This window comes from Thalassophryne amazonica, chromosome 4 (genome assembly GCF_902500255.1).
Source record: "Thalassophryne amazonica chromosome 4, fThaAma1.1, whole genome shotgun sequence".
Taxonomy (NCBI): domain Eukaryota; kingdom Metazoa; phylum Chordata; class Actinopteri; order Batrachoidiformes; family Batrachoididae; genus Thalassophryne; species Thalassophryne amazonica.
This window is the reverse complement of record NC_047106.1, coordinates 132,790,787-132,807,947: the sequence shown is the minus strand read 5'-3', so window position 1 is coordinate 132,807,947 and position 17,161 is coordinate 132,790,787. Positions and strand designations below refer to the sequence as shown.

The following is a 17,161-nucleotide window of genomic DNA, read 5'->3' as shown; positions in this document are numbered from 1 at the left end:
GCACAGTGGGATGACTCATACCTGTTTGCCATTGTGAGTGACAGAGGATAGAATGGTGCGCAGGGTTTTCACACCCATGGCGATGTCCAGAAGGTGAGCAGCAAAGAAGAAGTTGTTGTAGTGCCCAAGCAGTGACATAAGTGTATACCAAACCAGGTAGAGGAAGGTCTGAAAGGTGAAAGGGAGGTTTTGGTAAGATGACATTGAAAACAACCACCATTGTTATTGTTTAAATTATAATGGAAAACAACTTTTTAGCTTACATTGTCAGTGAATACAACACCAAACTTCCAGATCTGGTACTTGATGTCAATAGATGTAAACCTGTAAAGAGAAGGTCAACTATGTTACTCATGAACAGGGTCTTCTACACACTGAAAAGTATCTTAACACTGAAACTAAAAGCCTCTTAAAAATAGAACCTTTTCAGGAAAAAAGTATATTACCTGTCTGTCACTTTGAAGGTATACAGCCTTTCAAATTTTTAAGATTTAAGTCATGAAAATAATTTTCTTTGGCACCACTATAATTTTATTTATAAATAGTTCCCCTGAAGGGAAAAAATTCAAATGAACAGATCTACTTACAGTAGCAACTAAGGGTGTTCGATATATGCGGTAGATGGTATAAATTCTATGAATTTGGCCTACGGTAGGGATTTGGACTCCATCAACCAATTGCGATAATGCTTGTTGATGCAAACATTGAGACCACAGAGCAGCACTTCAAGCTCTATACCAGTTTTTTTTTTTTAATTGTGTTAATAGCTCTACTGTAATGAAAAATTATGACTAATAATTTCCGCAATGTTTATGTGAATTTTATGATCATATTTGACATGCGTATTTGCAGAAATCTGCAGCAAAAAGTACAATTTCCTCATTCAGCTCAGTCTCGGGGCAGTAGAAACACAGATTAAACAAAACATGCCTTCCTGTTTTTCATTGGTGGAAACACACAACCTAAGTCAATCAGATCACCAACCAACATGGGGTGGTCTCTGTGGACTTTCTGGACAAAACGCCACAGAAGTACTAACACTGATTCCAGCTGGACAGAAGCAGGAATGGCAAGGTGTGAGGTCATTCCAATGTCAAAAATGACATGTCAGACACAAGTCAGAGAGGTCTTGTTTTAGACAGGAATTGCTTTTCTGAGTGGCAGAAATATCATTTGTGTGGCATCTTACTGCATGTGCATAGCTGTACAAAAAAAAAAAAAAAAAACGCCTGAAGGATTTCCGGCATTTTAATGTAAGTAGTTGTATATAGCTTTGGGTTTTTTTTTTTTGTTTGTTTGTTTGGGTTTTTTTTTGCTATATTTGTTAGTGTTTTTGAAATTTTCATTTCATATTTGCATTCTAAATTATATAAAATGGTGTGTGTGATCGTTTGCACTATTTTGCAACATAGAGTACTGAGTTTTAATTTTGAGTTTTCAGATCTGCACAATAAATGTTCTCAAAATTACATTATATCTGTTATTGTTTTATGTTGTTGTTTTTTTAATTCAATTTAGCTTTGCTAAGGGACTATATAACCCATTCAGAAATGCTTCCATTATAATTTTTACACTTAAGTTTATGTCACAATATATACCATTACTGTGAGGCAGAGCTGGAGGTGGCAGAGCTGAAGATGTTGAGATTCTCTTTGGGAGTGACAAGAATGGACAAGATTAGGAATGAACATATCAGAGGGACAGCTCAGGTGGGACGGTTTGGAGACAAAGTCAGAGAGGCGAGATTGAGATGGTTTGGACATGTGCAGAGGAGGGACCCAGGGTATATAGGGAGAAGGATGCTGAGGATGGAGCCACCAGGCAGGAGGAGAAGAGGGAGACCAAAGAGGAGGTTCATGGATGTGCTGAGAGAGGACATGCAGGTGGTTGGTGTGACAGAGGAAGATACAGAGGACAGGGTGAGATGGAAACAATTGATCTGCTGTGGCGACCCCTAATGGGAACAGCCAAAACACAAAGAAGAAGTCTGTGAAGGGATTCAATTTATACCACAATATGAATTTTCATCATATCACCCAGTCCTATTAGCAGGACATATAGTCTATGATAGCAACATCATAGATCATAGGGGGCTTCTCCTGACTTGTGCAAGGGATGCTGGGAAGCACACAGTGACAGCCAATCAGTATACAAAAAGGCACGGCAACATCATCTGGTTGTTTTCTTAACCAAAAAGTCCAAGATGGCAGAAGACACTCTGAAACGGTTTATTTCTATGTAAAGTTAATGTTTCTCATATATTATGTAAAACCAAGTGACAAGCAATTGTAAATGTAAAAACACTGTTTTTGAAACCCTGTGACAGTCTGGCGTCCTGTCCTGGGTGTACCCCGCCTCACGCTCTATGACTGCTGGGATAGAGCTGGGACTGCTCCAGCTCCCCGCGACCCTTAATTGGACTAAGCGGTTGAAGATGAGTGAGTGCGTTTTTGAAACCATATATATTAATGACATATGTTTAGTTTCTAGGATTATGAGTTGTATTTTATTTGCTGATGACACGACTGTGTTTTTTAGTGGGGATCATTTGGGACAGGTCCTGGACACGATGGAAAGGGAACTACAGAAGTTTGAGGAATGGTTTGATTCTAACAAATTGTCACTTCACTTTGGTAAATCAAAGTGTATCATATGTGGTAATAAGCCCAGGAATTTAGGTAGAAATTTACGAGTACATGATGTTGAAATCGAACTTGTAAATAAAACAAGATTTATTGGGGTCTTTACTGATGATAATCTAAGTTGGAAAAATACATATAAATTATGTTAAATCTAAAATGTCAAAGATCATTGCCATTGTGTATAAAGCACAAGACATCCTCCCCCAACACTCATTAGTTACTTTATATCATTCATTACTTGTTCCATACATGACCTACTGTATTGAAGTTTGGAGAACCACCTACAAAACTAATACAAATCCTACTGTATAATTTTACTTCAAAACAAAGCTATAAGAATTATTAGTAAGAAACCATAGCATAAGCCAACAAATCCATTGTTTGTCCGTTTACATATTTTGAAATTCTGGAATTTGATTGATTATATCATAATACAAATTATGTTCAAAGTACAAAACAAACTTCTACCACATTGTTATTTCAGAAATCAAAGATTTGAACTACTGTGAAAAGTCATTGTTTCTGTTAAAGGTGTTAATATTTGGACTAATTGCCCAGATAACACTTTGGATGGCTTTAAAAGGCTTTACAAAAACTACTTGATTGCTTGCTATAGTATGTTAAATTAGGTTTATTGATTTTGTATTGTTCTCTGGTGCTCTGCTGCTTGCATGTTTGTGTTTTTGAAATTTTAGTTCAGGGATCAATTTATACTTTGTATTATTTATCAGTGGTATATGTTTAATTTTATATAGGGTGGGCCAATAAAACGCTACCACTTTTTTAATTCGTAGGCAATTACAACAACCCACAGACTATTGAGGCCCTGAAGACCAATATCCATCAGGAAATTTGGAGAATCCCTCTTGAGCAGCTGTAATCCAAAGAAGAGGAACATGGATTGAACATGTCATCAATTACTGAACTGTGCGGGAAAACAAGAGACAAAGTGGGAAACCTTTGGTATCAAATGTTAATTTGATGCTTCTGTTACAAGTCTGTAAATAAAATTTTCGAATAAACTCTCATTTGAAAAACTTGTGTACGATCAAAACGTGGTAACATTTTATTGGCCCACCCTGTACATATGTATAATTTTATTTTTGGTTAAAGGGGTAGGCCTTTGGATTATTTTCTTTCTTTCTTTGTAAGTTTTTTGTTGTTTTGGATCTGTGTGTGCCGAATAAATTCATTCATTCATTCATATAACAACTCTGCAGTGATTTACAAAACATCATATTATGAGCAGCAGAACCGATCACAGTCTCACTACATCTAAATTCTGGGTCTGTTAGTGAAGCACAGGGCTAGCTGCCAGAGACCACTTTAGTAATCTGTCTGCTTCTCTGTTGATTTACTGCTGGTGAATTAATGCCTTAGGTGTCGACTGATTCCGCTCTTTTTCTCTCTATATGAGGCACTGATGAGACCTTTAACGGATACTATCCCAGCAATCACATGGCATGAGGCGGGGTACACACTGGACAGGATGCCAGACTGTCACAAGGGCACATATAGACAGAGAAACACATTCACACCTGCACACACACCTATGGACAAGTTAAAGATTATAATTCATTTAACCTGCATGTCACTGGGTGTGGGAAGAAACTGGAGCACCCGGAGGGAACCCACACAAACATGGGGAGAACATGCAAACGCCACACAGAAAGGCCCCAGGTGGGAAGCAAACCCACAACCTTCTTGCTGTGAGGTAACAGTGTTAACCACTAAGCCACCATGCCGCTGCTATAAAGCTTGTAAAATCATGTTAAAACTGAGGGTTATCTTCCAATTTACACACGTTATAAAATGTCAGTAAAGGTTGGAGCTGCCACTTGAGAAAGCATCAAAATAAATCAGTTCAGACTTGATAAAAAAAATAATTGTTGATGCTCACAAAGCAGGAGGAGTTATCACTGTGTTTTCAAGTGTCAAGAACTGATGTGAGAAGTAAAAGAAATTTTGTCCTAATCTCTATGTACAGTTATAATCAGACAGTTATTTTTGATAATTGAGCCCAGTTATTGTCACTTTTATTAAAGTAATTTTTGATTGGGTGTCCATGAGGCCTGGTGTGTTTGACGTGTTTGTCAGGGACGAGTGTGTGAGGGTGGAGATGTCATTATAATTCATTCATTCATTCATTATCAATTAAAAAAAAAATCAGTTAACATACAGACTACACCACTGCTGGACACCCACTATTTATCAGCTTCCAAAGCAACATAATGCAGCGATAAGCGGTCCATGCAATCTTAAATATCCATTTTATTAACAGTAGAAGTAGAATAACACAAAAAATATGCAGGAAAACAACATGAAACCTGTTGTTAGAAATACTTTTTCCTCACTACTATATTTGAAATGTCAGATTTTCTATTACTGCTTTATGTCTGTTCTGCAGTTTTATAATGGATAGAACAAAACTGGAAGCGAATCAGAGTTTCAGTTATCAGTGACTCCTGAAATATTGAAAAAGTAATATAATAATAATAATACAAAAATCCAAGTAAAAATGTTGTAATCTTCAACACTATTAACCTTTAAATTTTTGTAAAGACTTTGCCCTGAGGAGATTTAGGGATAATTAGAGAAGTCGCAAAATGTGGTAAACAGATACCCCGGCCCTAGCCGAAGGGACGACTAATAAAGAAACTAAAGTCGACATCCTGTCACAGTGGGCTGTGAAGCGTTCATAGTGCATACCAGCTGAACATAGAGGTGTCGGGTTCGGGCTTCTTTTCATGTGTCATGGTGCTGACATCGAGAGAAGCCAAATCCATACCGAGCAACTCTGCAATTCTCTCTCTGCCGTAGATGTCGCCATATTTGTCCAGCACCTAGATGTCATACACAGATTCCATTTCAAAATGAAATAACCCTGTAGAAACATCTTAGAATGTCAACCACAGTTTTTCAAAGAACATACCTTTCGTTTCACGAACTTGTCCCAGTAATTGTTGGGGAAAGTTCTAAAAGGAAAAAGAAAAAGATTCTCAGAGACAGGAAATATGAATTTCTAATACAGTATGGTCAGTTGTATTCAGACAGAACCCAGTTGCTTTGTTCAGACAGACATTTTACCATATTCAGAAGAAAGAGGTACAAGTCCCGTGCAGGCTGTTAAAGATTTTGTATATATGTTATCACTGTTAAACATTTGTACATTTGTCTTCTTTCTCATGAGAACGGTGTTGTGCTGTTTTGCACTTCACCCTGAGAATGTACGTGTTATTCAACCTTGTTTTAGCTTTGTCTTCTTTCTCATGAGAACGGTGTTGTGCTGTTTTGCACCTGTCTTAACGCAATCCTGAGAATTCAATTTCGTTTTAGCACTCTGGGGTCAATCTGAGCTGGGAATGAAGGGCTGGATGTACTTATTATTATAATGTAACTTTGTTTTCGCAGCCTCTAACGACTGGGAGTAAGAGAACGTTTTGACTGTTGTGATGTGGTGCTTAGTGTGAAGGAGTGTGAAGGACAGGACACTTCAGGCAGATGCAGAACAGCTGATACCTGCAACAGACGAACGAGATGTGCTGACCTGTGTAAAAGAAAGTGTTCTTCCTTACAGCTGCACTTATTGACGTATGCGTTTATGTTATGGGAAGAAACTTGTCTTGCGTCATCACCCCCACCCTTAGGACAAGTTTTTTGTTTATGTGATGAGGGCGTCTCTTAATAAAAAGAGCGGAAAAGCAGGCCAGACTTTAGTGTAGCCTTGGTGTACAGCCTGACTGCACTCCGCGCGTAAAATTTGACTTTCTGTCTCACTGGTGTTTCTTGACTCTGTTTGTCTTGTTAAAGGTTGTAAAAATGTTTGGAGGAGAAAATACCCAACATTGACTGGGGGCTCAGTCCGGGATCTCAACAACACCGGAGGTGTCCGGCGGAGGTCGTCAAGTCCAGACGTAAATCCTTGGCCAAGGTCCGATCGATCGATTGATCGTGTCTGCAATTGTCGACCACCGTTGGCATCGTCTGGTTGACGAGATTTTCCCGAAGAAGACAGACAGGAAGTCGAGTCAGTGAGTAAAATTTCTTTATAAACAGTACTGAGTGAGTGGTGATCAGATCACATAAAACAGTTAAATTCCGCAAGCGATGATGCAGAATCGTCTGTTAATGCAAAGCAGTTAAACTCTGTAAGGAGGGTGCGGACTCCTCTGTTTATATACGCGTACCGGTAGGGGATAAAAGTGATCACATAAAACAGTTAAACTCCGTAAGCGATGATACAGAATCGTCTGTTAATGAAACACAGTTAAACTCTGTAAGGAGGGCGGACTCCTCTACGGTTGCGAGGGACGCACGTAGTTAAATTCCGGAAGGAGGATACGGACTCCTCTGTTTTAATACGTAAAGGAAATCCCGGGTAGAAATACGTGCACTGTAAAAAAGCAGTTAAATTTGGCAGGGACGGCGGAGTCCCCTAATGCAGGACATTAGTTAAATTTCACGGGAGGGCGAGCTCCCCTGGCATAAGAATACGCGTACGATTATTAAAAGTGTTTCTATGTGTAAATAGTGTTTTGTGTAAGTGTAAATAACTGTGTGAAAGTGTAATACTTTGGACAACGTTAGTGACAACCGTGCGTGTGGAAGCAGAGGCAAGTGATTCCGCTTCCTACGGGGAGGTGAAAGGAATCAACCACACGACGGCAAATTAATTGTCACGTCCAAAGAAAGTGTGAAAACTTCAGATTTAGAACACCCTAGGTGTGCCCCCGTCTGAAGTCCAAATTATAACAAGGGATAAAAAATATAATAAAAATGGGGGGTAAGACGTCTAAAAATAAGGAAAATTTATCAACTGACGACTGGAAATTTATGGAGGCAAAAAATCCAAAAGCAACAAAGAAATTGGAGACCTGGATAAATAAACATGACTTTGACGGACGACTGAACCTGATCAGCATACAAAAGCTGAAGAAGGAGTTAGAACGGGAACATAAAGGTGATGAGAAAAGATGCAGAAAGTAGGGGCAGATTTAGTGGCATTTTGGGAGGAAGAAGAACAGACAGAAAGGAGCAGAGAAGCGACGATTAGAGAAAGCAAGGAAAAAGAAAGCTGTAGGTAAGGCAGAAGAAGATGTGATAATTCAGCACAGAGAGCCAGAACAGCCTCAACAATCACCGCCGGCTGGATCGTCGGTGACAAAGAGACCTTTATCTCCTCTACCAGAGGATGACGATGTACCGCCACCACAGTATGATTTAGCAGTAAAACCTAAGGTAAAAAGTGAAAAACCAGAAAAACCACAAACACGCAGTCAAGCGAAAGTGCCTACAGCCCCTCCCATGGTGGAACATAGTGATCAGGGAGGTGCCTATCCTATGATAGAAGTACCAAATCCTCGTGCAGGAACAGCAGGACAGCTATCAACCATGCTCGTTTATCGGACATGGAATGCTGATGATATCAAAGCAGCAGTCGACATGATACCATCGCCACATGTCGATATCGAGGGCTTCATGCAGGATATAGAAAACATTAGAACATCTTACCACCTTAATGGACCTGAAGTCCAACAGGTGTGGATGAAAGCATGTGGCCCTAAATGGAGTCAGGTACGCGGAGACTGGAATCCTGCAGATCAACAAGGCGTACCACTGACACATGATGATCTAGTCTTAGAAACAAGAGTGGAAGCTATGATTACACATGCAAAAGGAGTGTTAGGACCAAAGATAAATTATACTGAAATTACCAGGACAACTCAGAAAGAAGGAGAGCCATGGACAGAGTTTAGATGCAGATTTGAGAATGTATTTAGGGTCCATAGTGGCATATTGCCAGGAACACCTGTGTATGAACAACAATTGAAAAACGCTCTGATCCAACATTCCAATAAGGATATAAAAGCTTGGATACAGAAACATTGGATTGGATTGCCTACAGGCACATTGGAAGAAACACATACACACTGCTGTCATGCAGAAGAAGTCTTAAAACAGAAAAAGACAAGAAACAGCGACAAAGGAGTGTATGTAGCACATGGAGATGATGAAATATATTACCAGCAGGGTAACTTAAGACAGCAGAAGCAGTGCAAACGCCCCAAAAAGCCATGGCAAAATAGACAAGGTGGACAGCCACAACATCAAGGACCCTGGCAACCACAACAGCAGCACAGACAGGGAGGGCCACCACGTGGTCCCCTGATTTGTTGGAACTGTGGAAGAGAGGGACATATGTATAGAAATTGTCCGAATCCACCTACTGAGGGAGCAGCAGGGAGAATTCCACAACGGAATAATCCGCAGCCACAGTATCCACAATGACTATGACAACACTGACAATGCAACACATTGTCAGTGTTGAGCATGCCACAATGTCCAGTTAACCTCCTAGGACGAGACGGATTGACTGCATTGGGCTTGTCCATAATTGTGGAACAAGGGAAATTAGTTGTTGAACGCACAGGAGGCGTTAACATGGTAAGAGAAGAAAGCGATGACCCCACATTCCACTATTACTATACATTTGACATTTCAGAAGAAGATGCTGCAGGATGGGGTAAAGATGTTGTCTTGCAAGCGACAGCCCTACTAAAAAATCCTGAACAACAGATGTCACCACCTGACCTGCATGTCACAATGTGGCATAAAGATCCTCCAGGTCCGGATGGTGACTATGAAACTAAATTGAAAAATATTTCACCTGTGAAGCTGACAATGACCGATTTGATTCATGATGGCAACTCAACAGCTGTCATAATAGTAACAGGTGCCACTGAAGATGTTTTAAAATTGAGATTCACAGGTATGCCATTACATGTGTCACTTTGTAAACCATATTTGACAGAATGGCAAGAATTGGGACTGACAGTCATAACAGCTTTGTCAGCCTCTGATTGGAGTAGAGTTGGACCACGAACGGAGTTCAGTCCATCAACCAAGTTGTATAAAGTGCCAGTTAATGTCTCATTGGTGCTGACAGCTGGAACACACATTGATGTGTCCACTTCACAATCCTGAGTGTTTCAGTTGAGTCCTGAAGAAGATGCTCTTCTCTCTTCAGTACCGTCAGGATTGTGGACAACAGGTCCTTCAGACGTAGGACTGATTAAAAATGCACAACCTGTAGTTATAAGGCCAAAAACAGAATACAGACCATGTGTAAGACAGTATCCATTGAAACCTGATGCAATTGACGGAATCAGGCCAGTAATAGAGAATTTATTAACAGCAGGAGTAATAGTGCCATGTCCAGATTCACCATGTAACACACCCATATTTCCTGTAAAAAAGGCTCCGCCCTCAGTGGGGTGGAGAATGATTCAAGATCTGCAGGCAGTAAATGCTGCTGTGATTAAAAGAGCACCATGTGTCCCAGATCCACACACCTTGTTAAATTCGCTGAGACCAAATTCTAATAGTTTCTCAGTAATTGACATAAGTAATGCATTTTTCTCTGTGCCAGTACATCCAGATAGTCAATTCTGGTTTGCTTTTACCTTTAAAGGACAACGATATACATTCACCAGATTACCGCAGGGTTACGCAGAGAGCCCAACTATTTATTCTCAAGTCATGTCAGCATGTTTAGCCAATTTCGTTCCACCGGCAGATAGCCAACTATTAGTGTATGTTGATGACATTTTGATTGCCTCTGACACACGAGAAAACTGCATAACTGACACAGTAGCATTATTATGTTTCTTATTTGACAATGGCCACAGAGTGAGTAGAAACAAAGTTCAGTTGTGTAGGGATAAAGTAAAATATTTAGGACATGAATTATCAGCCACAGGGCGCATGATCCTGTCTGACAGGAAGGAAGCAATTTTACATGCTCCAAAACCACAAACTAAAAAGCAGATGATGTCATTTCTTGGACTGACTAATTACTGCAGGGCATGGATTCCCTGTTATGCAGAATTGACTAGTCCACTTTCTGATTTGATGTACAAGGATGATATTTCAATGTCAACTGTGTTGGAATGGAACAAAGATGCTGAGGAAGCTTTTGTCAAACAGTTGATTGTAAGAATAAGTTCATGGCTAGTGTTTTGGTTCAAGTGTATGGCTCAAAATTGAGGCCAGTTGCCTACTACTCATCTAAATTGGATGCAGTAGCAAGTACTCTACCACCATGTGTACAGGCTGTTGTTGCAGCCTCTATGGCTGTTCAAAGTAGCAGTAATGTTGTTCTATTCCATCAGCTGACATTGAAAGTTCCACATGCAGTCTCTGCACTTCTGTTGCAGACAAACATGAGCCTTTTGTCCCCAGCAAGACATCTTTCGTGCATGTCCTTGCTATTATCACAGCCACACCTTACGGTAGAGCGCTGTACAACATTGAATCCATCCACATTGATACCTTTACCTGAGGATGGTGAGCCGCACATTTGTCTTGATGTAGCTACGGTCTGTACGAAAGCACGCCCAGACCTCCAGGACACACCCATCCCAAACAGTACAATTGTGTATGTGGATGGTTCTTCCACTAAAAATGCTTATGGACAAACACAATCTGGATATGCTGTTGTCACAAATTCAGAAGTATTGGATTCTGCTTCATTGCCATCGTCATTTTCAGCACAAGCAGCTGAATTAGTTGCTTTAACTGCAGCTTGCTATCTGTTTCAAGGTACGGCTGTAACAATTTATACAGACAGCCAGTACGCTTTCAGCACAGTGCATGTGTTTGCAAAACTGTGGGAGGAGCGTGGAATGGTGACATCATCTGGAAAGCCAGTGACTCATGCCACTCTCCTAACTGCCCTACTGCAAGCTGTGAAGTTGCCTAAACAAATTGCTATATGCAAATGTGCGGCTCACACCAAGGGCTCTGACAGTATTTCAAAAGGAAATGATTTTGCTGACAGAGCAGCAAAAGAGGCAGCAGCAGCTTCTTCTATTTTTGTTGTACAGGAAACTACTCCAGATTTGCATTTAGGTCATACACTGCTTGCTGACATGCAACAGCAGGCAACTGACAGAGAGAAACAAATGTGGATAGCTAAAGGAGCTACGTATGCGAATGGCTTGTACGTATGACCACAAAAGAAACCCATATTGCCAAGAAATATGTTTAAATGGGCAGCTATTATGAGCCATGGCGTGACGCATGTCTCATCAGGGGGTATGATATCGCAATTGCAATCTATTTTTTGTCTTTATGGGTTCGATGCATATGCAAAACAGCATTGTAGAGCATGCATGATATGTGCAAAACACAACTCACAAGGCAATTTGAGACCCCAAAGAGGTAAATTTCCAACACCACAATACCCCTTTCAAGTGATTCATATGGATTATATACAGCTGAGTAAACATGAAGGGAAGGAATTTTGTTTAGTCATAATTGATGCCTTCTCAAAATGGGTAGAATTGTTCCCTACAAAACATGCAGATGCACTTACAGTGGCTAAAGCATTATGCAAAGACATCATCCCACGATTTGGAATACCAGAAACAGTCTATTCAGATAATGGAGCGCATTTTGTTAATACAATAGTGCAACATGTGGGAGAAGCGCTACAGATTAATCTCAAAAATCATTGTGCTTATCATCCACAAAGCGCCGGATTAGTGGAAAGGATGAATGGAACAGTAAAAAACAGACTTAGAAAGACAATGGAGGAAACAGGCAGACCATGGACGCATTGTGTAGATCTGGTAAAAATGTATATAAACATAACTAGTACCATGGGGTTGACACCGTATGAAACATTGTTTGGCAGAAAATATCGATTGCCATATTATGGACAAATTTGGGATGTACCTGAGGAAGCCAATTTGGCGGATTACATGAGAAAAATGTTAGAAGGACAACGAGGGAGAGTTCCAAACACTGATGATCCCATTTCTCCACAGGATGACCCTAAAGTGGTACCTGGAGACTGGGTGTTGATAAGAAGCATCAAGAGAAAACACTGGCATTCACCTAAATGGGAAGGGCCCTATCAAGTACTACTCACAACACCCACAGCTTTGAAAATTGGGGAAAGAAGTACATGGATTCATTTAACTCACTGTAAGAAAGTCATTTCTGCAGACACAGACAAACAGTAAGAACAGTAGGACAAGACTAGTAATAGTGTGTGAGCTTGGTGTTAAGATCCAGGTTAGACACGAAAGCTAGCAGAAGACTTTAAGAAGCCACTGTTCTGAACATAGGTGTGCTGTAGTGTGCAGAAATGGCGAAAGAAAAAAATAAAAGAACGAGGGTTTCTGGACCCCACGGACAGTCCTTGTTATGCTACTTTTCTTTTTTGAATTGGGATTATTATCAAAAGCCATGAGCACGGGACATGATAATAAGGATCACATCCGCAGATTGCAGAGACCAAAAAGAAGTAACGAAGACCCCAGTCCGATAATAAATGCCACAGTACATAGCTGTGATGGGAATAATGCGTACCGATTTGGTGTACAAGCCTGCATTCCTAGAAATACTGCTGTGATCATCTCTGTACCATATAGTGCTCTTACCCATGGAATGCCGGATGGTGACAGAGGGACTAATTACGGAAATAGTTTCTCATGGTATATGACCAACGATCAACAAGATAGGAGATGGGAAACGTTGGTAGCCGATGAATGGAGTAGATGGACACCAAGATGGGCACAAACCGAGTGGGCTAAGTACCAGAGTCAAATTCTCAAAATGTATCAAACAGATGATAAGCTGTCTATAGTGGTGAATACCACAGAAAAAGGAACCATATTCCCACCTGATATAGAGGGAGACTGTTGGTTGTTCCTCCTTTGGGTATACAAACAAGGAAAAGATCCGTATTTCCATTTCTTCCTCTGTGAAACAGATAGAGTACAGCAACCAATATTGACCGAATTAAGTACGTCAAAGGGGGTGTCCATACAAGCAGAGGGGGTGCCCATACAAGCAAAGGGGGTGTCTGTACAAGGCACAAAAGACATGAAGGCAGATGACTGGTTCCTAGTAACTACAGGAATTAGTGGACAAAATAACAATTGGCTTTTAATCAATCAATCAATCAATTTTTTTTTTATATAGCGCCAAATCACAACAAACAGCTGCCCCAAGGCGCTCCACACTGCAAGGCAAGGCCATACAATAATGATGTAAAACCCCAACGGTCAAAACGACCCCCTGTGAGCAAGCACTTGGCTACAGTGGGAAGGAAAAACTCCCTTTTAACAGGAAGAAACCTCCAGCAGAACCAGGCTCAGGGAGGGGCAGTCTTCTGCTGGGACTGGTTGGGGCTGAGGGAGAGAACCAGGAAAAAGATATGCTGTGGAGGGGAGCAGAGATCGATCACTAATGATTAAATGCAGAGTGGTGCATACAGAGCAAAAAGAGAAAGAAACAGTGCATCATGGGAACCCCCCAGCAGTCTACGTCTATAGCAGCATAACTAAGGGATGGTTCAGGGTCACCTGATCCAGCCCTAACTATAAGCTTTAGCAAAAAGGAAAGTTTTAAGCCTAATCTTAAAAGTAGAGAGGGTGTCTGTCTCCCTGATCTGAATTGGGAGCTGGTTCCACAGGAGAGGAGCCTGAAAGCTGAAGGCTCTGCCTCCCATTCTACTCTTACAAACCCTAGGAACTACAAGTAAGCCTGCAGTCTGAGAGCGAAGCGCTCTATTGGGGTGATATGGTACTACGAGGTCCCTAAGATAAGATGGGACCTGATTATTCAAAACCTTATAAGTAAGAAGAAGAATTTTAAATTCTATTCTAGAATTAACAGGAAGCCAATGAAGAGAGGCCAATATGGGTGAGATATGCTCTCTCCTTCTAGTCCCCGTCAGCACTCTAGCTGCAGCATTTTGAATTAACTGAAGGCTTTTTAGGGAACTTTTAGGACAACCTGATAATAATGAATTACAATAGTCCAGCCTAGAGGAAATAAATGCATGAATTAGTTTTTCAGCATCACTCTGAGACAAGACCTTTCTGATTTTAGAGATATTGCGTAAATGCAAAAAAGCAGTCCTACATATTTGTTTAATATGCGCTTTGAATGACATATCCTGATCAAAAATGACTCCAAGATTTCTCACAGTATTACTAGAGGTCAGGGTAATGCCATCCAGAGTAAGGATCTGGTTAGACACCATGTTTCTAAGATTTGTGGGGCCAAGTACAATAACTTCAGTTTTATCTGAGTTTAAAAGCAGGAAATTAGAGGTCATCCATGTCTTTATGTCTGTAAGACAATCCTGCAGTTTAGCTAATTGGTGTGTGTCCTCTGGCTTCATGGATAGATAAAGCTGGGTATCATCTGCGTAACAATGAAAATTTAAGCAATACCGTCTAATAATACTGCCTAAGGGAAGCATATATAAAGTGAATAAAATTGGTCCTAGCACAGAACCTTGTGGAACTCCATAATTAACTTTAGTCTGTGAAGAAGATTCCCCATTTACATGAACAAATTGTAATCTATTAGACAAATATGATTCAAACCACCGCAGCGCAGTGCCTTTAATACCTATGGCATGCTCTAATCTCTGTAATAAAATTTTATGGTCAACAGTATCAAAAGCAGCACTGAGGTCTAACAGAACAAGCACAGAGATGAGTCCACTGTCCGAGGCCATAAGAAGATCATTTGTAACCTTCACTAATGCTGTTTCTGTACTATGATGAATTCTAAAACCTGACTGAAACTCTTCAAATAGACCATTCCTCTGCAGATGATCAGTTACCTGTTTTACAACTACCCTTTCAAGAATTTTTGAGAGAAAAGGAAGGTTGGAGATTGGCCTATAATTAGCTAAGATAGCTGGGTCAAGTGATGGCTTTTTAAGTAATGGTTTAATTACTGCCACCTTAAAAGCCTGTGGTACATAGCCAACTAACAAAGATAGATTGATCATATTTAAGATCGAAGCATTAAATAATGGTAGGGCTTCCTTGAGCAGCCTGGTAGGAATGGGGTCTAATAAACATGTTGATGGTTTGGATGAAGTAACTAATGAAAATAACTCAGACAGAACAATCGGAGAGAAAGAGTCTAACCAAATACCGGCATCACTGAAAGCAGCCAAAGATAACGATACGTCTTTGGGATGGTTATGAGTAATTTTTTCTCTAATAGTTAAAATTTTGTTAGCAAAGAAAGTCATGAACTCATTACTAGTTAAAGATAATGGAATACTCAGCTCAATAGAGCTCTGACTCTTTGTCAGCCTGGCTACAGTGCTGAAAAGAAACCTCGGGTTGTTCTTATTTTCTTCAATTAGTGATGAGTAGAAAGATGTCCTAGCTTTACGGAGGGCTTTTTTATAGAGCAACAGACTCTTTTTCCAGGCTAAGTGAAGATCTTCTAAATTAGTGAGACGCCATTTCCTCTCCAACTTACGGGTTATCTGCTTTAAGCTACGAGTTTGAGAGTTATACCATGGAGTCAGACACTTCTGATTTAAAGCTCTCTTTTTCAGAGGAGCTACAGCATTCAAAGTTGTCTTCAATGAGGATGTAAAACTATTGACGAGATACTCTATCTCCCTTACAGAGTTTAGGTAGCTACTCTGCACTGTGTTGTTATATGGCATTAGAGAACATAAAGAAGGAATCATATCCTTAAACCTAGTTACAGCGCTTTCTGAAAGACTTCTAGTGTAATGAAACTTATTCCCTACTGCTGGGTAGTCCATCAGAGTAAATGTAAATGTTATTAAAAAATGATCAGACAGAAGGGAGTTTTCAGGGAATACTGTTAAGTCTTCTATTTCCATACCATAAGTCAGAACAAGATCTAAGATATGATTAAAGTGGTGGGTGGACTCATTTACTTTTTGAGCAAAGCCAATAGAGTCTAATAATAGATTAAATGCAGTGTTGAGGCTGTCATTCTCAGCATCTGTGTGGATGTTAAAATCGCCCACTATAATTATCTTATCTGAGCTAAGCACTAAGTCAGACAAAAGGTCTGAAAATTCACAGAGAAACTCACAGTAACGACCAGGTGGACGATAGATAATAACAAATAAAACTGGTTTTTGGGACTTCCAATTTGGATGGACAAGACTAAGAGACAAGCTTTCAAATGAATTAAAGCTCTGTCTGGGTTTTTGATTAATTAATAAGCTGGAATGGAAGATTGCTGCTAATCCACCGCCCCGGCCCGTGCTACGAGCATTCTGACAGTTAGTGTGACTCGGGGGTGTTGACTCATTTAAACTAACATATTCATCCTGCTGTAACCAGGTTTCTGTTAGGCAGAATAAATCAATATGTTGATCAATTATTATATCATTTACCAACAGGGACTTAGAAGAGAGAGACCTAATGTTTAATAGACCACATTTAACTGTTTTAGTCTGTGGTGCAGTTGAAGGTGCTATATTATTTTTTCTTTTTGAATTTTTATGCTTAAATAGATTTTTGCTGGTTATTGGTAGTCTGGGAGCAGGCACCGTCTCTACGGGGATGGGGTAATGAGGGGATGGCAGGGGGAGAGAAGCTGCAGAGAGGTGTGTAAGACTACAACTCTGCTTCCTGGTCCCAACCCTGGATAGTCACGGTTTGGAGGATTTAAGAAAATTAGCCAGATTTCTAGAAATGAGAGCTGCT

General features: G+C 40.2%; 1 protein-coding gene across 1 annotated transcript in view; it reads right to left on the bottom strand.

Annotated features, from left to right (window-relative positions):
* ryr1b (ryanodine receptor 1b (skeletal)) overlaps positions 1 to 17,161 on the bottom strand; it is a 468,306-nt gene that overhangs the window by 14,166 nt on the left and 436,979 nt on the right. The window contains 4 exon segments of the mRNA XM_034168593.1: positions 22 to 168; positions 264 to 324; positions 5,352 to 5,485; positions 5,575 to 5,617. Of these exon segments, the coding sequence (XP_034024484.1) occupies positions 22 to 168; positions 264 to 324; positions 5,352 to 5,485; positions 5,575 to 5,617 (385 nt within the window).